This window comes from Crinia signifera, chromosome 5 (assembly GCF_055691185.1).
Source record: "Crinia signifera chromosome 5, ASM5569118v1, whole genome shotgun sequence".
Taxonomy (NCBI): domain Eukaryota; kingdom Metazoa; phylum Chordata; class Amphibia; order Anura; family Myobatrachidae; genus Crinia; species Crinia signifera.
In genome coordinates this window covers 52,601,403-52,625,245 of record NC_139221.1, presented here as the reverse complement: position 1 = coordinate 52,625,245, position 23,843 = coordinate 52,601,403, and the positions used below count along the sequence as shown (strand labels likewise).

General features: G+C 42.3%; 1 protein-coding gene across 1 annotated transcript in view; it reads right to left on the bottom strand.

The window, feature by feature from the left end:
• The window catches only part of PREX2 (phosphatidylinositol-3,4,5-trisphosphate dependent Rac exchange factor 2), a 284,012-nt gene that overhangs the window by 136,295 nt on the left and 123,874 nt on the right, over positions 1 to 23,843 (bottom strand). The window contains exons 19-22 of the mRNA XM_083187220.1: positions 11,205 to 11,290; positions 7,524 to 7,660; positions 6,735 to 6,855; positions 6,437 to 6,621 (exon numbers count right to left, since the gene is read on the bottom strand). Of these exons, the coding sequence (XP_083043346.1) occupies positions 6,437 to 6,621; positions 6,735 to 6,855; positions 7,524 to 7,660; positions 11,205 to 11,290 (529 nt within the window). The remainder of the gene's footprint in view (positions 1 to 6,436; positions 6,622 to 6,734; positions 6,856 to 7,523; positions 7,661 to 11,204; positions 11,291 to 23,843) is intronic.

Sequence of the window (23,843 nt, the reverse complement as noted above, 5' to 3'; positions counted from 1 at the left end):
AATTGATCTCGTATGGACCCCACCACCAGACAATTTTGAGCCCCAGGTTCCTGAGTTTTTGGCCATGCCAGGAATCCAATTTGATTCCACAGGTCTCAGAGAAATTGACTTTTTCAAATTATTTTTCTCTGATGATTTTATAAATTTAATGGTGGACCAAACTAATTTATATGCCCAGCAGTTTATTGCTCAAAACCCCACGTCATCATTTGCTAGGTGGACCCCTGTAGATGCAGTAGAGATGATGACGTTTTGGGGTCTGGTGTTTCATATGGGCATAGTAAAAAAGCCAGAAATTAGGCAATATTGGAGTACAGATGTTCTGTACAGTACTCCATTTTACCGTATGGCCATGACCCGGACTCGATTTGAGACAATTCTTAAATTTATACATTACACCGATAATGCACAGTGCCCACCCAGAGATGATCCCACCTTTGACCGGCTATTCAAAGTCAGGCCGGTCATTGATCATTTCAGTGCCAAATTTGAAGAGGTGTACATCCCTGAAAAATTTATTTGTATCGACGAGTCCCTTATACATTTTAAAGGAAGGGTTAAATTCCGCCAGTACCTTCCCAGTAAGAGGGCAAGGTATGGCATAAAAATGTATAAACTGTGTAAAAGCACCTCAGGGTACACCCACAGGTTTAGGGTTTATGAAGGGAAGGATTCAAGAATTGAACCGCCAGAATGCCCCCCCTCCCTCGTAGGTGTTAGTGGGAAAATTGTCTGGGATTTAGTGCACCCCTTCCTGGATAAAGGTTATCACCTCTATGTGGATAACTTTTACACTAGCATCCCCCTGTTTAAGGCCCTTGGTTCAAGAGGTACAGCAGCTTGCGGTACTGTGCGCAAGAACCAAAGAGGCCTCCCAAAAACGCACATTGCCCAAGTAATGAGAAGGGGTGAAAGCAGGGGAATATGCAACGAAAATATGTTGTTGGTCAAATATAAGGACAAGAGGGATGTCCTTATACTGACAACAATTCACGGAGACAGTACCACCTCCGTCCCTGTACGAGGTACCAGTACCCACACCTCAAAACCTAATTGTATCCTGGATTACAATAGGTACATGGGCGGAGTGGATCTTTCAGATCAGGTACTGAAGCCGTACAGTGCCCTGCGGAAAACAAAAATCTGGTACAAGAAGGTGGCCGTGTATATCATCCAGATGGCACTGTATAACGCTTACGTGCTATTCCGTTCTACCGGCCAGAGGGGGACATTTATGCACTTTCAAGAGGAAGTCATAAAGGGCCTAATATTTGGGAACCAGCAGGCAGAGGGCCCCAGTACTTCTAGTACTGGCCCCCGTATTGTACCAGGGCAGCATTTTCCTGATGAAATCCCCTCCACTGGAAAAAAGGGCAGGACACAAAAAAGGTGCAAAGTTTGCTATAAAAAGGGAATAAGAAAGCAAACTATTTTCCAGTGTGACACTTGCCCCGACAAACCCGGCCTATGTATAAAGGAGTGTTTTAAAATATACCACACATCTATGGAATATTAGGTTCATAAATTCACCGTGCTTCGGGGGTCTTGCTAATGCCACATAGCACCCACCATTCATTCCACCAGAATCTGAGCCGCAAAATCCAAAAATCACTCCTTCCCTTCTGAGTCCTGCCATGCACCCAACTGGTATTTTTTGGTCACATGTGAGGCATTGCCGTACTCGGGAGAAATTGGGGCACAGATTTTGGGGTGCTTTTTCTCCTTCATTCCTTGTAAAAATGAAAAATTTTGAGCCAGAACTGCATTTTTGTGTAAAAAAATGTAATTTTTCATGTTCACTGCCCAGTTTTATCAAAATTGGTGAAACCCCTGGGGGTTTGAAATGTACACTATACCCCTAGATGAATTCCCTGAGGGGTGTAGTTTGCAAAATGGGGTCACTTGTGGGGGGGTTCCACTGTATTGGTGCTTTGGGGGTCTTGCTAATGCGACATAGCACCCACCATCATTCCACCAGAATTTGTGCTGCAAACTCCAAATATCACTCCTTCCCTTCTGAGTCCTGCCACTTTTTGGTCACACATGAGGCATTGCCGTACTCGGGAGAAATTGGGGCACAGATTTTGGGGTGCTTTGTCTCCTTCATTCCTTCTGAAAATGAAAAATTTTGAGCCAGAACTGCATTTTTGTGTAAAAAAATGTAATTTTTCATTTTCACTGCCCACTTGTATCAAAATTGGTGAAACCCCTGGGGGTTTGAAATGTACACTATACCCCTAGATGAATTCCCTGAGGGGTGTACTTCGCAAAATGGGGTGACTTGTGGGGGGGTTCCACTGTATTGGTGCAACATAGCACCCACCATTCATTCCACCAAAATCTGTGCTGCAAAATCCAAAAATCACTCCTTCCCTTCTGAGTCCTGCCATGCACCCAACTGGTATTTTTTGTTCACATGTGAGGCATTGCCGTACTCTGGAGAAATTGGGGCACAGATTTTGGGGTGCTTTTTCTCCTTCATACCTTCTGAAAATGAAACATTTTGAGCCAGAACTGCATTTTTTTGTAAAAAAATGTAATTTTTCATGTTCACTGCCCACTTGTATCAAAATTGGTGAAACCCCTGGGGGTTTGAAATGTACACTATACCCCTAGATGAATTCCCTGAGGGGTGTAGTTTGCAAAATGGGGTCACTTGTGGGGGGGTTCCACTGTCTTGGTGCTTGGGGGGTCTTGCTAATGCGACATAGCACCCACCAAAATTCCACCAGAATCTGAGCTGCAAAATCCAAAAATCACTCCTTCCCTTCTGAGTCCTGCCATGCACCCAACTGGTATTTTTTGGTCACATGTGAGGCATTGCCGTACTCGGGAGAAATTGGGGCACAGATTTTGGGGTGCTTTTTCTCCTTCATACCTTCTGAAAATGAAAAATTTTGAGCCAGAACTGCATTTTTTTGTAAAAAAATGTAATTTTTCATGTTCACTGCCCACTTGTATCAAAATTGGTGAAACCCCTGGGGGTTTGAAATGTACACTATACCCCTAGATGAATTCCCTGAGGGGTGTAGTTTGCAAAATGGGGTCACTTGTGGGGGGGTTCCACTGTCTTGGTGCTTGGGGGGTCTTGCTAATGCGACATAGCACCCACCAAAATTCCACCAGAATCTGAGCTGCAAAATCCAAAAATCACTCCTTCCCTTCTGAGTCCTGCCATGCACCCAACTGGTATTTTTTGGTCACATGTGAGGCATTGCCGTACTCGGGAGAAATTGGGGCACAGATTTTGGGGTGCTTTTTCTCCTTCATACCTTCTGAAAATGAAAAATTTTGAGCCAGAACTGCATTTTTTTGTAAAAAAATGTAATTTTTCATGTTCACTGCCCACTTGTATCAAAATTGGTGAAACCCCTGGGGGTTTGAAATGTACACTATACCCCTAGATGAATTCCCTGAGGGGTGTAGTTTGCAAAATGGGGTCACTTGTGGGGGGGTTCCACTGTCTTGGTGCTTGGGGGGTCTTGCTAATGCGACATAGCACCCACCAAAATTCCACCAGAATCTGAGCTGCAAAATCCAAAAATCACTCCTTCCCTTCTGAGTCCTGCCATGCACCCAACTGGTATTTTTTGGTCACATGTGAGGCATTGCCGTACTCAGGAGAAATTGGGGCACAGATTTTGGGGTGCTTTTTCTCCTTCATACCTTCTGAAAATGAAAAATTTTGAGCCAGAACTGCATTTTTGTGTAAAAAATTTTAATTTTTCATGTTCACTGCCCACTTGTATCAAAATTGGTGAAACCCCTGGGGGTTTGAAATGTACACTATACCCCTAGATGAATTCCCTGAGGGGTGTAGTTTGCAAAATGGGGTCACTTGTGGGGGGGTTCCACTGTATTGGTGCTTTGGGGGTCTTGCTAATGCGACATAGCACCCACCAAAATTCCACCAGAATCTGAGCTGCAAAATCCAAAAATCACTCCTTCCCTTCTGAGTCCTGCCATGCACCCAACTGGTATTTTTTGGTCACATGTGAGGCATTGCCGTACTCGGGAGAAATTGGGGCACAGATTTTGGGGTGCTTTTTCTCCTTCATACCTTCTGAAAATGAAAAATTTTGAGCCAGAACTGCATTTTTGTGTAAAAAAAATGTAATTTTTCATTTTAACTGCCCACTTGTATCAAAATTGGTGAAACCCCTGGGGGTTTGAAATGTACACTATACCCCTAGATGAATTCCCTGAGGGGTGTACTTTGCAAAATGGGGTGACTTGTGGGGGGGTTCCACTGTATTGGTGCAACATAGCACCCACCATTCATTCCACCAAAATCTGTGCTGCAAAATCCAAAAATCACTCCTTCCCTTCTGAGTCCTGCCATGCACCCAACTGGTATTTTTTGTTCACATGTGAGGCATTGCCGTACTCGGGAGAAATTGGGGCACAGATTTTGGGGTGCTTTTTCTCCTTCATACCTTCTGAAAATGAAAAATTTTGAGCCAGAACTGTATTTTTGTGTAAAAAAATGTAATTTTTCATTTTCACTGCCCACTTGTATCAAAATTGGTGAAACCCCTGGGGGTTTGAAATGTACACTATACCCCTAGATGAATTCCCTGAGGGGTGTAGTTTGCAAAATGGGGTCACTTGTGGGGGGGTTCCACTGTATTGGTGCTTGGGGGGTCTTGCTAATGCGACATAGCACCCACCAAAATTCCACCAGAATCTGAGCTGCAAAATCCAAAAATCACTCCTTCCCTTCTGAGTCCTGCCATGCACCCAACTGGTATTTTTTGGTCACATGTGAGGCATTGCGGTACTCGGGAGAAATTGGGGCACAGATTTTGGGGTGCTTTGTCTCCTTCATTCCTTGTGAAAATGAAAAATTTTGAGCCAGAACTGCATTTTTGTGTAAAAAATGTAATTTTTCATTTTCACTGCCCAGTTGTACCACAATTGGTGAAACCCCTGGGGGTTTGAAATGTACACTATACCCCTAGATGAATTCCCTGAGGGGTGTAGTTTGCAAAATGGGGTAACTTGTGGGGGGGTTCCTAAATTTTAGCATCTTATGGTGCCTAGAAACCTACATGGTGCCTAAAAAATAATCTCATAAAAAGGAGGCTCCAAAATCAAGTAGGTGCTCCTTCTATTATGAAGCCTGTGGTTTGGTCAACGTGCACACTAGGGCCACATATAGGATATTTTTGAAAACAAAAGAATTGGGGGAATCAATTTTTAGTCACATTTCTCTAGTAAAATGTACTGTGTTCCTTAGAAAAATGTATTAAAATTGCAAATCTGCAAAAAAAATGAAATTTTGAAATTTCACCTACACTTTGTTTTAATTCCTGTGAAACACCTAAAGGGTTAACAAACTTCCAAAATGCTGTTTTGAATACTGTGAGGGGTGCAGTTTTTGAAATGGCATCATTTATGGGGGTGTCTCACATACAAGTCCCTCAAAGTCATATCAGAACTGAACTGGTCCCTAAAAAAATCAGTGTTTGAAATTTTCTTGAAAATTTGAGAATTTGCTATTCATATTGTAAGCCTCCTAGTGTCCAAAAAAATTAAAAGAAAGTTGAAATAATGATGGCAACATAAAGTAGACATATGGTCTATGTTAGTTATTAACTATTTTGAGTGGTATGATTATTTGTCTCACAAGCAGAAAATTTAACATTTTGCAAATCGCTAAATTTTCCATTTTTTCACGACATTTTGGTATTTTTCACAAAAAAACACAGACTGTATCGACCCAAATTTACCACTAATTTGAAGTACAATGTGTCACGAAAAAACAATCTCAAAATCACTGGGATAAGTAAAAGCAAAAAAAAGTTATCCCCACTTAAGTGAGACATGTCAGATTTGAAAAAAATGGCTCTGTCAGGAACGCAAAAACTAGCTCTGTCAGGAAGGGGTTAATAAATAGACCCATAAGACTCCTTTACACTCAACAAGTATCAGAAGTAGGGTGGCCACTCCCGGGATTGGGAGTGGCAGGATCCCGGGATTTGGCCACAAAAAATGCCGGGAAAACACTGGGATTTCGGGATTGGACTGCGCATGCGCAGTCTAATGCTGGACACCCATAGAGGGAGAAAGTGACGGGATCGGCGGTCGGGATTCCGACCACCGGGATTGTAACTGCATCCCTTTCCTGAGCATATTACACACTATTCTCTGCATTTCAGGGGGCACAATGAAGGTATTAGTCTGCGGAGCCTGTATCCAATAATCAGGCCATTATATTATTATATTATTATAAGCATTATGAAAGTATAGAATTAGAGAGGTATTGTTTATACTGTGACATCTGTAACTTGGAAGAGAAAAAAATAATGTAATCTTGCCCAGTGTTGAAAATGTATTCTATAATAAAAAAAGAAGGCTCTCTGGTGTTTGTTCCTTCCTACCATTGAACATGGGTGTATCCTGTTGTATAAATTCTACTTTCCGCACGTCTCACCTTGGCACTTAAGCTAAAGAAGCTCTTGGGTTCGACCATCTTCTCCACCACATGACACTTGATTCCTGCGGTGCTGTCGTATTCATAAATAACTCCGTACTCCAAGTGAACGTTATCTACGGTGAGACTCACGTGATCCTTCTTCCCATCTATTATGGCCATGGTGCTAAACTTGTCAATAACCTCTTAAATGAAAAGCAGAAATGAATGAGTGTTGGACTCTCAGTGACATTACAGATGTGACACATGGTGACAAATAACAGGTTGTGCGTCAATAATAAGAATAACTAAACTGTACCTTCTACTTTACAATCAAATCCATCCCCGTCATTGTCTCCTAAAGGTCTGGGGTTGGGAGGTTTTACAATATCTTCCTTGGCGCTCTCAATACTGTCATATATCCACTGGATGGAGTCTTGCTAAAAACAAACACAAACACATACAAATAAATGACACCCCTTTCACATCGCAGCTAATTACCGGTTACAAGCCGGGTTCTTGCCTACTCGACCCAGTAATTAGTGCGATGGGAAAGGAGTTACAGGATGCAGCTAACCGGTAGCAACACGGCAATCTGAACCGGGTAAAAAGCAGAGTTCTACCGGTTTGTTGCCGTGTTGCTGTGCAGTGTGAACGGGTTAAACGGGTTTCCCGTTCACACTATGGTTTAGGCAGCGCTTGGAGCCGCACCATCTCTAAGCACTGGCTCCACCCCCAATGACGTGCTGAAGCTTTGCCGCGTTCGCAGAGGCGATCTGAACAGATCGCACACGCAGGGTCGCACCGGGACTGAACAGTTTTAAAGTCCCGGTGCGACCCTGCATTTGCGATCTGAAAGCGGTATTAGACAACATTTAAGCATATTATTCTGATAGCTATAGATCTACTCCTGTTTACAATACAGAAGGCAATACATATTGTAAAGGGGAAAAGTTGATTGTACGCCTAATGTATTTGCATATATTCAAGTCTGATTTTGTCTTTTCTAGGCCAACATTACATGTTATTATGTATGTTTATAGACTATTATGTATTTCTACCATAATGTTATACACTTTGTATAATAAAGCATGCACATACATAGTACCTGCATTAGGCGGCGGTACTTCCTGCAGGCAGTCACATGGGCAATTACGCTGGCGTGGCTCTCCTTGCTGACGTTTATTCCATTCACTTTGATGATACACTGTCCTGGGTGAAGACCAGCAGCGGCTGCTACTGTCCCTGCAGGCCCAAAGTATGAGAGATTACTCCATAGATCCTTATTGGCAAACCTTGACACTCCAGATGTTGTTGAACTACACATCCCAGCATGCTCTACTTCAGTTTTGCTATTTGGCCATGCTAAAACTGATGTAGGGCATGCTGGGATGTGTAGTTCAACAACAGCTGAGTGTCAAGGTTAGCCATCAAGGCTATAGGCCCTTATTCAGATCTGATTGCAGTGCAAATTTGTTCTCAAAATGGGCAAAACCATGTGCACTGTAGGAGGGGCAGATGTAACATGTGCAGAGAGAGTTAGATTTGTTTGAGTTATTTTGTTTCTGTGCAGGGTAAATACTGGCTGCATTATTTTTACACTGCAATTTAGATTTGAGTCTCAACACACCCAACCCAAATCTAACTCTCTATTCACATGTTACATCAGCCCCACCTGCAGTGCACATGGTTTTGTCCATTTTGAGAACAAATTTATACTGCGATCAGATCTGAATAAGGGCCATACATTGCAAGCTTGCGAGCAGGGCCCTCATACCTTTGACTGTCTGTAAATACCCAGATTGTTGTATCACTGCCTCCTATTGTAAAGCGCAATGGAATATGCTGCGCTATATAAGAAACTTAATAAATAAATACATTTCAACTAAAATGACAATCAAGCAGTTTATTTACCATGATGAAATGATGCACTGCGCAGATATATCAATTAAGGCACTTAAACAAAAATCTTCTAAACCAGTGTAGTGTGGACAGATCCGCTGATATGACTGTTCTGCAACCTCAATAACACTTAGTAAATGGATTATTTCATCAAATCTAAGGAATTAAGCTGTAAGTGTTTTCTTGCAGTACAGATAATGTTACATTGACTATCTACACTAAGGAGGTTATTCTGGTTGGTGCGTATATTTCTGAATTATTTCGGAGCGGTCCGCACGCCACACTGTGCGGACATTGTACGAAGAAACGCCCACCGGTCCTCCGCATTCGGACGGACTCACTCTTCAAGAAGAGGGCGTGTTTACGGACGACATCCAAACCTTTGCGTGTGCGGTGGACACACACATATTCTGCACGGTCTTACAGCGTCTGCACGGTCTTACCACGTCAGAACGGACGGGAACCTGCCCGTACGCACCGATGCAGTGTATTTCCGCAAAACTCACCACTATTATCTGAACACCGAAATCTGTTTCATGACCCACTTATGCAATTAGGCAACCTCATTAAAAAGTGATTGTTTTTAATGGTCATCTATTATTTCTCAAATTGATAATTAAACACTTTAAGAGTGTAATTAATGAGTAATGAGTGAAGGAGTGGATTGTATTGTGTTTAGCTGACATTGGTTGAGGTGCGGCCGTACTGATTGGGCGTTCCGAATGCCTAGCGCATGACCGAGTGGTGTCCGCAAAGCAATACTTGCTTATGAAGACCGCATATTTCCTGCCTTTTTGTTCGTGTGCAGTCGGTGTGCTGTCCGAATGTACGCGTACCAGAATTAGTGCACTCCCTCATGTATGCCCATGTTTACGCCCAGTTTACCCACTTTGAAACTACGCCCCTGTGTACTTCCGAATGACGCCCATAATACGCCCATATCTCCAGAGTGAATGCGGTGCACATTTCTGAACGGTATTAGTGAGAACAAGTACGGAGACCTTGCGTGGCACATGCTCATAGCGTTGCCTACGCATGCGCAGACGGCTAAAAAACGCCATCCGAAAGAGTTTGGGAAAGTATGCATCGACCAGAATAAGGCCCTAAGTTTTATTAGTACAGTTAGATATACATAAAAACATATAGCATATAAATACACACACACACACACATATAGAAGGAAGAGTGAAGAGATAAGAAGAGAGAAAAAGAGGGAAAAACAGAGGGCTAGAGGGGAGAAGAGAGGTGGAAGAGAAATATGGTATAGGAGATAGAGAAACAGAGAGAGGGGAGAGATAGAAGGAGGAGTGAGAAAGAGAAGGATAGAGACAGAAGAAGAAAAAACTGTGAGAAAGGGGGAGGAGATATAGCGGGCATTTCTGATATAATCTGTCATTCGCACGGGGGACCGATTTTTACTGCATGCGCAGTTATGCGCATGTGTAGGCGCCTGTTCGCCATCTCGCTTGCATCTAGCAGTGAGGGCAGGGGGCGTGGGGCAGCAGGTGGGCACAGCATGGCGTTCCCATGAAAAAACTGGCCCGGTGCAAATAATCCATCGCTGCATCCGAGGGGGGTGGGGGGGTGTTGGCTGTGCGGGCGGCGTCTGGAGGACTCGCAAGGCTGCAAAGTTCCATAGTGGGAGGAGAGAGAGAGAAACAGAGAGGGGAAGAGAAACATAGGGAGGAAAGAGAAACAGAGAAACATAGAGAGGGGGAGGGATAGAGGGAGAAGAGAGAAACACCCAGAAATGCAGGGCCGTCTTAACAGTATTGCAAGCCCCAGGCAAAGCACCCACTCACGTGAAAAAATGTAAACAATAAAAAAAAGTCATAACACACACCTCCTGTGGTCCCATGCCATCTCTCCACTTGCTACCATACAGTAAACGGTTGTCAGCACTCTTATTGGTGGATACTCCAACCATCCACCAATCGGCTTACTGACAGCTGCAGTCACTGTTTGGCTGCAGTTGGGAGGCAGGAAGTGAATGCTAACTGGTCACTCTGATTGTGTGTGATTCACAATCACAGCGACCAGGCAACATTCTCTACTGCCTCCCGAGAAACTCAGGAGGCAGATGCCCACAACCAAATCTGCCCCAGCTTCAAGGCCCCTAGAATTGGGGGCCCTCGGGCAGCTGTCCATTGAGCCCGTGCATTAAGATGGCCCTGCAGAGAGGAAAGAGAGGGAAGAGAGGGGGCGAGTGTATGAAATGCTGAGACAATTGAATTTCTGGTACAGCACATAAAATGTTATTACTTCAAGATAATAATTATGTTAAAGCAGTGGTTCCCAAACTTTTTGAATCACGGCACCCTAAAGTTTTAGAATATTTATCACGAAGCCCCTAGGCCAAAAGTTGGTTACTAATTTCAGGAAAAATATAAAAAAGTTGTGATTTAAATGTTTTCCTTAGGTCCACTTATGTGGTGAGAAATATGATTCACTTCTGTTTACCCACATATTCTTAATTGGAAGCCACAAGCACTGATTTTGCCTATTTCATTGGCCATAAATAACTTGAATTGATTCTGGACCACCAACCTGAGGCACCCCCGCAAGTGCTCCAAGGCACCCCAGGGAGCCTAGGCGCACAGTTTGGGAACCACTGTGTTAAAGTAAACATTAAAAATAGATAAATGTAAAGAGAGAGATTGAAGGATTTGTTTACAGGTATCTTTTTTTTTCCGTTTTGTTTTTTCACTTTTAGACTCCCTATTCTTTCTTTTTATCACGTCTGGATGAGGCTGGTTTCAATCATCACAGCTTATTTTATAGATTGTAATATATTGTAATATAGCTTGACTTTATTTCATAGTTTCATTGTCTGCCAACGTTTTCTTACCGTTTAAGGATTAGAGAGTGCAATAAAAGGCTACTGTACCTCTGCCCACAGCATGTACAACAGACGGACCAAAACCCCTTATCTGGAAGCCGAGTCCCTCTGGAGAATCTGGAATTTTTACAGTCCTAGCAAAGATATAAAGCGACAATGTACATATTATCTTGTGCCGTATGAACCAATCCAAAAAGCACCAATGTTAGCGGGTCATGGAGGTTTTTTAACTGAGGCCAGCAGCTATGACAAGGTTTATGAGACAAGTAAAAGTGTAAAGCCAGACAAAATTGTCATTTTGTTTATTTGCAAAGTAAAGGCAGTAAAATACCATCTGGAATGTAAAACTCCATTATGCATTACTTTACAATGAAAATTAATTATTTACTAAATATATAAGCCAGGATCGGGAACATACGTGTGATTAAGAGAACAAAGAAGAAATGCACAGATGCTTCAAGACTGATCAAAAAGCTTTCAAGTATATAATATAATTTGGTTGCCAATATTGTACATTTGCTGAGAAGAGTTCATTTGATTCCTTATTATATTGTATTGTAATATTGCTGACTGCACTTCCATTTTGCACTCCAAGTTCTAATAAACTGACAAGTAAATTTACATTTTATAGTCAGACTATAAATTCCATCTGTTCAAATAATTACACAGGGCTGAGTGTATAATTCTTTGGGAATTGTTAAACGAAAGGCTCGTTCGCCAAGGTGACAACAGGAGAAATAGTCTCAAGCGGCTGTGAAGGAGAACTATAGATCTAAAATAGGAATTCAGCTTCAAATATGATCTTATAACTTCTTGTCATATGAAATTCCTCAAAGGCCATAATGGTTAATACTTTGTGTAAAAGTTTTAACTGATGAAACGCGTTGAGTACTGCCTCTAAAAGAGTTATGTAAAATCTTTTATCCTCTGTTATGTCTGTTATTTTTTAACATTTTTATTACGTCATATTTTTTTTTGTCATTTTATCTGTACTTCCCCTGTTTTTGCAACTGCTTTTTACCTATTTTTATTATGTCAAATAAATACTTTGTTTTCTATATTTAACATAATCTTTTGTGTAGGATATACTAAGTCACTGAACCCCTATTCCCCACACACAACACACACACACATATATACCCACAATAGTGTTACTTGGCGCCCTTACAAAAAATGGTAATTCCTGTCTCTCGTTCACTTTGTAATATACACACAAATAACAGTTTTTAAAACATAAAGCATTTATTAAAAAGCTTTTAAAACACCTCCTCTCAGACCTCTACTCCAGCATCCTCTCCAGTTAAAGAGGATAATACCCCCCCAGCTACTGAAATAACCCTGCAGCAAGTGTTGGACGCTATTAACAACTGTGAGTCCCGCCTGTCTGTCCAATTGGGAAAAGTTCAATCGGATATCTCCCTTCTTAGACAAGACGCAGAGAAAATTAGGGAGCGAGTCACAGAGGTTGAGACACATATATCCCAAATTGAAGACCAGTTTTCACCCCTCAATAATCAGATTAAAAACCTCTCCTCCCAGGTGGGGGAGATGAGATATAAGCTTACCGACTTGGAGGGGAGATTGAGACGTAGTAACGTCCGTTTTCTGGGCTCGCTGAGCGAGTTGAGGGCAACGAACCGGAGAAGTTTCTGGAGCAGTGGCTCGTTAGCACATTTGGAAGAGAAGCTTTCACCGCCCAGTTCGCCATAGAGCGGGCCCATCGGATCCCTGGACGCCCCCCAGCCCCCGGTGCACCCCCTCGAATGCTGATTGCTAAATTTCTTCATTTCAGGGACAGAGACATTACTATTCGTTTGGCAAGGGGGAAACCCGAGCTAAGTCATAACGGGGGTAAAATTGTTACCTTTCCAGATTTCCCGATTGAAGTCCAGCGGGACAGGATGAAATTTAAAGACATCAAGTCCAGACTCCGGGACTCGGGTCTACAATACTCTATGTTATATCCCAGCAGACTCCGGGTCGTGTCTGAAGGGGTTACTAACTTCTTCGCCACTCCAGCTGAGGCGGCCAATTGGCTTAATTTTCTCGCTCCTGGGAAAAAACAAGCTTAACAGGCTGACGCAGCTGGCGGCACATTGTTTTTTATATGTTGTCCTTCAGTGGTGGGGGTTTACCTGCTGAAATTTCATTGGAAGATTAAAATTGCCTTAGCGGTTGCGAAGGGGGGGAGGGGGGATCCTACAAAGTGACCTTTTTTAAAATAGCCCCAAAAGAAGGGGTAGGGGTCCAGGGATGGGGGGGTAAGGTAGGCCTGGGGGTAGGCGTACAGGGTGGGGGGAGGGGGGGGGGGGTTGATGTTCGTTTTTCTATGTAATGTTTGGTGTGTTATGTGTATTTATGTTCTGATAATTTTTTTTGGTACATTGCTAGACGGAGTACACGGGTCATTTGTTGAAATACCATTGCGGTGTAGGCTAGCGCTTACCTTTGCAGTATGTCATGGGGGATGTAATGTTTGGTGTATTGTGCTTATCTATGTTTCAACAATCTCTTCTCGTATATCGCTTGAGAGAGTATACCGGTCATCTGCTGGTTTGGTGTAGGCTGGAGCTCAATATTGCTGGGTGCCACAGGAGACTATCTCTCTAATGGTTTTACGGTTTTTGAGTTGGAACGTGAGGGGCTTGAATGACAGAATCAAACGGGCCGCCGTCCTAAAATATTGTAAAGATCACCAAGCCGACATAATTTGTTTACAGGAAACTCATTTAGTTAGTGAGAAACATTCCTCACTTAAGCGCCCATGGGTTGGTACTCTCTATCATGCCCCTTACTCCAATATGTCCCGTGGGGTTTCTATACTAATAAAGAAATCGGTGGCCTTCATTCCGGACGTATGTAAAATTGATCCGGGCGGCCGCTATGTCTTTTTAGAAGGGCAGTATGAGCGATATAGGATATGTATCCTGGCAATTTACATTCCCCCTCCCTTCTCATATAATATTCTTAAGGAAGCCGTGGATTTCTCAGCTAACTTTCCTGACTCTCATGTAGTGTGTATGGGGGACTTTAATAAAGTCTTGGACTCCCGGGTTGATAGATTTAAGCCTAATGCTGTATGTGTTAATGAAGGGAGTAAATTCAGGGACTTCATCAACGACATTGGTTGGTGGGACCCCTGGCGGGTTAAATATCCCAGTCGTAGACAATACTCCTGCTTCTCGGTGACCCACAGGGTTTTTGCTAGAATAGATTTGGTGCTGGTCTCGCAAGGTCTCCTCAACAGGGTTCAAATAGTGGAATATAAAGCTAGGGGAATCTCGGACCACTCACCTGTCCTTCTGCAGCTAGATTTTAACACTACTGAGGGTTATAGGTTTTGGAAATTGCAGCCCTTTTGGTTAAAACAAATAGGAGATCAGGAGGGGGTGGGGGGGTATTTGAGGAATTTATGACCCAAAATCGGGGCTCAGCTAGTGGGACAACGGTGTGGGAGGCGTTCAAAGCCTTCTCTAGAGGGATTCTAATTAAACATATTGCATCTATGAAGCGAGAATACAGGGCCAGATTACTCGCATTGGAGAATAGTGCTACCAGTCTGGAAGATAAATATTGTAGTACGGGGTTGGAGTTGGATAAAGAAGCGTGGGGCCAAGCCCAAAGCAACTTGAGAGAACATCTTGAAGAGGCGGCTAGCCGTAGATTAGCTATGGGAGACCATAGAAGGTATGGCCATTTAGATCGAGCGGGAAAATGGTTGGCGCTATTATCCAAGCAAGAACAACCTACCAGCTTTATCTCAGCCATTAGATCTGATACTGGGGAGAATGTTACAGACACTCCGAATATTGTTAATATTTTTCTGTCATATTTTGAGAACTTATATAAATCTCAGTCCTCTCAGGGCGGAACAGCTTTAGTCGACTATCTTGTGTCTCTAAATCTTCCTCAGTTGTCAGACGAGGTTAGAGAGGAGCTGGAGTCCCCTATAGGACTAGAGGAGGTGGTGGTAGCCATTGAATCTCTCCCAAACAATAAGGCGCCAGGGCTTGATGGCCTGCCAGGAGAATTCTATCGTAAATATAAGGGATTTGTAGCCCCTGCCCTTTGGACCCTGTTCGGGGACATGGTCAAGGAATGGAATTTTCCCCAATCAATGGCAGCGGCCTCTATTGTGATGATCCCTAAGGGGGGTAAAGACCCCCTCAGGGTTGAATCATACCGACCCATCTCAATTATTACCGCCGATGCAAAAATCTATGCCAAGATCATAGCTAATAGGTTAGGGAAGGTGTTAGATTATATTATTCACCCAGATCAGACTGGGTTTCGTCTGGGAAAATCTACAGCGATTAATTTGAGAAGAGTCCATTCATATATCCAGCTAAATAACTATAGGGGAGGCTCTGCGGCGCTGGCATCATTCGATGCTAGCAAAGCATTTGATGTGATTGAATGGGACTATCTCTGGAAGGCCCTCAAGGTCTTTGGCTTCGGAGATGGTTTTATCAATTGGATCAAATTGTTGTATCAGCACCCTGTGGCAAGGATAACAATAAATGGATATACCTCCCCCTCCTTCCCTTTATCAAGGGGCACAAGACAGGGGTGTCCTCTTTCTCCACTGCTATTTGCAGTGGCGGTGGAACCCCTGGCTTGTGCTCTGAGATCTCAACTAGGCCCTACAATATCTAGTGGTCGGAGCATGGTCTCCCTTTACGCGGATGACCTACTGGTTGGGTTGGATGACCCTGAAATCAATTTGCCAGCGATAATGGGGGTGATTAGTAAATTCGGGGAGTTTTCCGGGATAAAAATGAACTGGGAAAAATCTAATTTGATGTACTTGGGGGATTCTCCAGCTATCAGTCCGCATGATTCAATGCTGAGAACTACTGATAAATTTCGTTATTTGGGCATAACGGTCTCTAAATCCCCGCAAGATTTTTTGGGGAATAATGTACGACCCGTCTTGAAAGATATTCGGGACAAATGTCGTAGATGGACCGGGTTACCTCTATCTCAAATTGGCAGGGTCAATTTAATTAAAATGTCCATTCTCCCGAAGCTACTATATATTATTCTTCAATCCCCTGTTTATATCAAGTTGGAATTTTTTCAGGATTTGGAAGGCACTCTTTCTTCTTTCCTATGGAGAAATAAGCGGCCTAGAGTCAGATTAAAAACCTTGTATAGAGCAAGAAGTGAGGGGGGGTTAGCGTTGCCGAACTTTAGGTTGTATTATTGGGCAGCACAACTTACTCATATATGTTCTTGGTTTCAAGGGAAAGCAGATTTTCTGGAGACACAATTTCTCGTGGGAGATCTAGAGTTGGGCCTTTCACCCCTTCAGCTTCTCTTATCTAGATGTAGGCGCCGAGATTTTCCCCCAATCATTACCCAGGCATTGACAATCTGGGATCAAGTACAGAGATTCACCCACTTTGGGGACACTGATCCGGATACATCTATCCTTGCGATTCCAGCACTAAATAATACTACACTCCAACTGGGTAGGGCTTGGGGAAGGTATGGACTACAGACAGTAGGCCAGTTCATACAGGACGGAAGAATCCGTCCCTTTGGAGACTTACAAAGTACGTACGACCTTCCCGATCAGATGGCCTTTAGACATATCCAGTTAAGTAGTGCCCTAACTCAGCTGCTAAGAAGAGGGGGTATTATTAGGTCATCCCCGGGGAAAAACTTTATGACAGGTCTGGGTCCCCGCCATCGTCTGTCTAAAATATATAAGTTTTTACAATCTGGTGTACAAGGGGAGGAGTTAGAACGACTGAGGGCACGTTGGGCAGAGGACATTTCTCGGATGGATTCTCTTTCTTGGAGCGAGATATTGGCGGCTCCTAGTAGAGCGACCATCTCAATCCGTATCCAGCAGGTGCAGTTTAATATATTGCACCGCATATATATAACGCCGGTGAGCAGGAAAAGAATGGGTCTATCCGATAATGACCTCTGTCCAAAATGCCTGCAAGAGCAGGGTACCCTCTGGCATTTACTGTGGGAGTGTAGTGAATTAAAAAAATTTTGGGGTAATATTATCAATACTCTGGTGTCGGTTGGGATCCCACAACACCTTTTGTCTTCCTCCGGTATGATATTGGGGGTATGGGAACACGGTATACAGAGTGAGACTGGGGTACAATTGGTTAGGAATGTTTCAGCTATTGCTAAGGTTATAATTGCTAGACATTGGATGGATAAGGTAACTCCCTCTAGAGAGGAGTGGATGCACTTGGTTAATATTATTTGTTCACATGAAAGATTTAATTATGCAAGTAGGGGGGCCCACTCCAAGTATTATAAGATCTGGGGATTATGGCGCAACTCGAAATTTTATAAATTGGATTATTGAAACACAAAACTAATAAGAGAAATAAGTATGATACTATCTGGGTATTTTCGGTTTTTTTTTTCTCTTTTCTTTTCTTTTTTCTTCTTTTTAATATCTTGCACCATGCACTTTAACCGATCAATAATTCTAATTTAACACATACCCCTCAGGATCCACTGATTCTCTCACATTAGTATGGATAATATGTTTTATCAATTAAATTGTGTATATTATATAGGGTGTTCACGATATATTGTTATTTAGAATATTATGTACAAATTGCACTTAGCACTTTAAAGAAATGGGCACTAGCAAGAGGGAATTCTTATCTATGGTGCATGTATAGCAAAGTGCGCTAGCTGTAATCTGGACTCACCGGATTTGGTTAGTAAGTCAGCATTTGAAATGATTTAGAAACAGGAAATCACATCTTGACAGTTTTCCTCTGTATTACAAGATGATTGTGTTGAACATTAATTAATCAATTAAGCAATGTACCAAGATTTGACGCAGTGTAATGAATTTTGCAATGTTACGTATTGTAGTGTATATGTTTGTCTGTGTTTTGTGTATAAACCTAAAATAAAGACTGAATTTAAAAAAAAAAAAAGAACCCCTATTCCCCACACACAACACACACACATATATACCCACAATAGTGTTACTTGGCGCCCTTACAAAAAATGGTAATTCCTGTCTCTCGTTCACTTTGTAATATACACACAAATAACAGTTTTTAAAACATAAAGCATTTATTAAAAAGCTTTTAAAACACTTTTTCAAGTAAAGTTCTTTTCACAGAGGTATTTTTCACAAGATTGTGGATGAAACGTAAACCCAACGCATTTCGTCTCGTTTGTGAGACTTCATCAGGGGTATTAGTGTTTAAACAAATCTTTTATATATTCGGTGAGGGTACATCTAATGGTATAAGACGAATTTTTGGCTGACCATCTGGCAAAGTGAATGAACCCTTCTGTACTGGGTCAATTTCCTGTGATAGATTTAAGGTCACGATAATGTTTGCCTTGGTAGGACCTTTTTAGCAATGGATGTGGAGAACCCTTTTAAATGGGGGATGAGGTGTTCCCCTGTTTGACTGGGTTATTCCCCCATACAAGGGTTAAAGAGAAATCCAAATTCTGGTTGAATCAGGTAATGGCCTCTGTATATCCTCTCAATCGTAGTAGGGAACTTGTCTCCTAACAGGTATTTTTCCCTGGATATTTTTCCAGAAAAAAATATTTTAAAAGACTCCTGTGGTATAGGTGCATGTGTTCACATCAGAGTCCTACAAGCAAGTCTTCAGCAGCTAGACCTCTGCACCGACTGCTCCCTTGTTCTTCTGGATGACCATTAACTTTGCTGTCTTCCTCCTTGACAAAGGTCCACGGAGCTGGACCGAAACGTTGGAGGTTTTTTTTGTCCCACAAAGCAAACACTTGGTATGTTTTTTCTATTTTTGTTTATCGCTTGTAAATAAATCACTAAATTGATTTTTACAGTTTTTGGTGATTGTTCCTTTATTCCCTACCCAGGAAATTTGGACATTATATATATATATATATATATATATATATATATATATATATATATATATATATATATATAAAAAGAAGAACATGTCTTCTATATATATATATATATATATATATATATATATATATATAGATAGATAGATAGATAGATAGATAGATAAGGGTTGCTGAAATTCGAACAAGATCCTTCAAATTGCTGCCAGTCTCCCATGATCCTCGCTCGGCGGTGGGTCCATAGTATCAAATGACGTAAATAGCGCCATTGTAGCCCCGCTGTGCAATGCCTGTAATATTGCATGCTTGGGATGTGGACATGATGCCACGATCGTGCTGACCACGCCCCCAAACCACACGTTTCACCTCATATCTCCACCCCAATCCTGCCCCTTTTTTATCACGCTGGCGGCCCCGCCCCCTGCCTCATGGAGCTGGCTGCCAGAAAGTCGGTAACCCTGATAAATGACACTTATTTATGAACAGTTTTTTATATAGTGCAGCAAATTCTCATGTATTTTACAATTGGAAACAGTGATAAAACAAACTGGGTAGTTACAGACACCCAAAATGGTAGGAGGGCCCTGCCCGCAAGCTTGCTATCTATAGCCAGCTCTGTATTTAATATATTGATATTCTTCATGGAGAATTTATTTTTTTAAACTTTTTTGTAATCAATCAAATAAAAATAAAGACTACAAAACAACCAGAATTACATACAACATGCGGACAAGTACTAATAACATCTGGATTGCATAATAGGTAAATAAAGCAAGAATGCAATCAGCAATATTCCAGGCCATCACACACAATGCCGTGGGTCCAGAGGCACCCACTTTAGGAACCACTGATCCTATACAATGGTGAATAACCGATCCAGTTGGTGGTGCAGGCCCATTGTGCTTCAGTAATTAGGTACAAAGTCTAAAATGCACTAGAATGATCAAAGTTAATTGCCGATTTGCTGTTATTGATTACTATATATTTGCAGTTAGTATATGAGAGAATAAAACAAAAATTTTAAAAAAAATCTCAATGGTTGGAATTCATTCAAAACCATTTTTTTTAGCATCATCACCTAAATGAGACACTGGGGTTAATTAATTTACTAATGATGGGATGTTGCCCATAGCAACAAATCAGGTCCTACTTCTTATTTATTTAGATAGAATCTGATTGGTTGCCCATAGCAACATCCCATCTTCAATAGAATTCCCATCAAATTAAATTTACCCCACAAGCCCCAGCAATGTAAGCCCCAGCATTTCACTCTATACACATGAATATGTTGGGTGTGGCTTACTAGAAACTCTTGTTGGTGTACATAGGAGTCTGTGGTTCCTGTAAAAATGTCCCACTTCATCACAAGTAAGGATACCGCTACACCTCAAAGCCCAGTCAGTCATTACAGTCCTTGGACTAAGCTCTAAGTAATTCTCCAAAGGAAATGACATTACAGGTGGGAATAGAATTAGACAAAGCTGCTGCAAAAACAATTATGTACAAGGTCCAACAAAGTCAGTCGCCAATGGAAAGTACAAGTCTGATTCAGGAACGGCAGGATATAAAGGAACAACATGGCCTTGGTTGGAACATATACTGTAGTAATGATTTTAAGGTCTGGAAGATAGATGCTGGACTAGATAGAACAGTTTCTACCATTCATGTTGTTCGTGCTTGCATCCCTTGTCCGTTGATCATTCTTGTTAAGTACTGTATGCATATAGGTGAGAACCATGCAGTTTGTGCCTGTTTGGAGGTGGTGTAGGTCAAATAACTGGGAGCTGGATAAACTACAAATCATTTTGTTTAACTGGCTGATTTGGGGATGCCTATAGGAAACACTTTATTAGCCCCTGGCCCTACACAGGGGTTTCCAGGCACAGCGGGAGGAAAGCTGAGCGCAGCAGGGGAGTGGAAGGGAGGTGGAGCTCTAGCGGTAGAACTACAAGACAAAGCGGTAAAGGGTCTGAATAAATCCTGCTGCTATACGCGATACCTGGCAGCAGGTGAAGAGATTCAGGTGCCGTGCACCATTTCAGGGTGGCGTACATTCACAGTTAAAATCCCCAAATAAAGCATTTTTGGGACTTGATGAATTATGTATACAGTATATGGGAGCTGTGGGAATTATAGGGGGAGAATTGTGACCAGGAGATATCAGTTACACAGTACATGCAGTATATCCTGACACTTAGCGGGAAATTTACTAAAGGAAATTTGTAAAAAATAGGTGTATTTGTATCCAGAAATACACTTATTTTTGACATTTACTATCCCGAAAATACGGCAATTCGTATTCGTATTGATAGCGCATCAATACGAATACGAATTGCCGTATTTTCGGGATAGTAAATGTCAAAAATAAGTGTATTTCTGGATACAAATACACCTATTTTTTTTTACAAATTTCCTTTAGTAAATTTCCCCCTTAATCCCAGTACACACTTGTATGCTCTGTGTATGCTCTGCCTGACGCCTGGTGCACGCTCCTGTGGGTCATTAGCAAGTTTGTGTGCACTTTCCCATGCTGGCGCCCCACCGGGTCCCCACGGCCGCCAATATCGGCAAGTGTGTATGAACCATAATTTGTACAAAGGCTGTACAAAATGATAGACAAAATCTCATTGGTTGCTATCGGCAACATCACCTCTTTTCATCTTTCGCAGCTTTAGTAAATTGACCCCTTTGGGGTTTATTTACTATGATGGGATGTTGCAGCTGTAAAATCTCTGACATATGCAATAAAGCTATCCACACAGTGGGTTTTGGGCTATCGACTATATACAATAGTCAAAATCGCCAGCAAGTTAGTGCAATTCGCACTGTGTTTTCCTGCACCCGATCCCGATTCAATCCTGATGCCAGCCCCGCGGTGCAGCACAGTCTATTTTTACTATCTCTAAATGATTGCCGTGACCCATCCCTCCCCCCCTGCACATAGGCCCGTGTGTAATCATCTTAACACTTAAGGCCCCCCGTACACTTATCTGAGGTATCGCATGCAGCCGAGCATATGATACCTTGGCAACTGTGGTCCTTTAGCATACAACATCAGGCATGCAACCCCCAGCAAGTGGTGCCAGATCCTGCTGGATCCTATTAATCTTCTGTGCAGAACTTGCAATCAGCGGATCTAATCTAATTGGGACCAGATTGAAACTGGAGATTAGACGCATACGATTTGGACAGTTTTTCCCCAGATTTCCCATCCCAATCTGTCATTGGGTGAAAAGAGCCCAAATCGTTTAAGTGTATGTGCACCTTAAGCCATGCTATAGACATACAATCCAAATTTGCTAATAACAGATAAATGTATGAATTAAATACAATAATTAATTTAAATACAAAAAAAAAAAAACTAGGCTCCACCACTCTGCTGTCTTCTCTATACTGATTATGTAGCAGTTCCCAGCATCAAGCATTGTACTGCCAAGCACTAGTCCCTGAAGCATGGAAACACTGCATTTGATTATGATTCACCTTCCATATACCAGAATTTCTATTATTAGTTAAAACAAAGAAAACACGATATTTAGGTGTTTTCCAGAGTGTAACATTCTTTCTAAGCCAAATCTTCTCTAAAACTCAATTGCGTTAAAAATAATGCGTGCGATGGGTCTGACGCTGGCAGCCATTACTTAGGATTTCAGCAAACCCACTCACCTTTTTGCTTGCTTTTAAGTGTATTAGATGACCCATGCATTGTGCTGCAGCTTTCCTAATGCTGCTTGCTCCAGTCAATGCATTTAACAAACCGCAAGTTAACCCTTTCAGTGCCAACGTTGCGTGAGAGATCCTTAAAATATCCGCTAAAAATGCCAGCGTCGCTCATAGGAACTCTTCTGGGTTTGGGTGCAATATTTAACTTAACTTCAATTAACTGACTTGGCTGTATGTGTATTCATTTATACTAAGAGAAGAGCTGCTGTGAGCGACGCTGGCATTTTTCGCAGATATTTGAGGATCTCTCACAGCCAGGGGTGGCGAGAGGGGGGGGGAGCAGGTACAATTTACCCAGGCCCTGGCCTGTCAGGGGGGCCCCGGTCTGGACACAGTTTTTTTTTATTTGGTGGCAAGTGCACTGGGTCTGAGTTGTGCAATTTTTTTCTTTGCACCATTACGATAAATAATTTTTAATTGATACATTTGTAAATTGTGCCTACCTGTCATCCTTAGTCAGCTATGTAGTGGTGTACAGTTGTGGTTCTGACTGTGGGCGTTTTTAGTAAAACATGTGGAGGTCCCGGGCTGGACAGCTCGGCACCACCGCAACAGGCTTGGTCAGGGCCGGAATGGGATCAGAAATCGGCCGCGGCATTCGAGCACACAGTCGAAGCTGTGCAGCGAAAAGGGGGCATGCCCTCATGGAAAGGAGGCGTGACATCACAAAAAGAAGGCATTACACATTATGGAACACACCGTAATGCCCATTACATAAACCATTACATTTTTCTTAGCACTCCCATTAGATGGTTGGTTACCACCCCTGATGCCTACTTCCTGTAAATCACCTTGGGAATGGTTAGCGAAGGAAAAAAGGAGCAGGATTTCTTTGCTAGCGGGCATTGCGCATGAATACTGCAGGCTGCAGGCTGTATGCATACGCAGTCTATCGTTAATCGTCCGCTGTGCAAATTCAAACAGCAGCAGATCAGGTATGAATCAGACCCAATGTACAATAATGTCACATACTGTAATTGGTCTGCTTGAGGGTGTGTTGTATTTCACAGACTATGGTCTGCATAAGCCTGGAAGGAATGGTGGAACTTGTAGAGGGGTGAGCCCAGGTGCAAAAATATAATTCCTTCACCCCAACCCAAGTTCACAATATGCAAT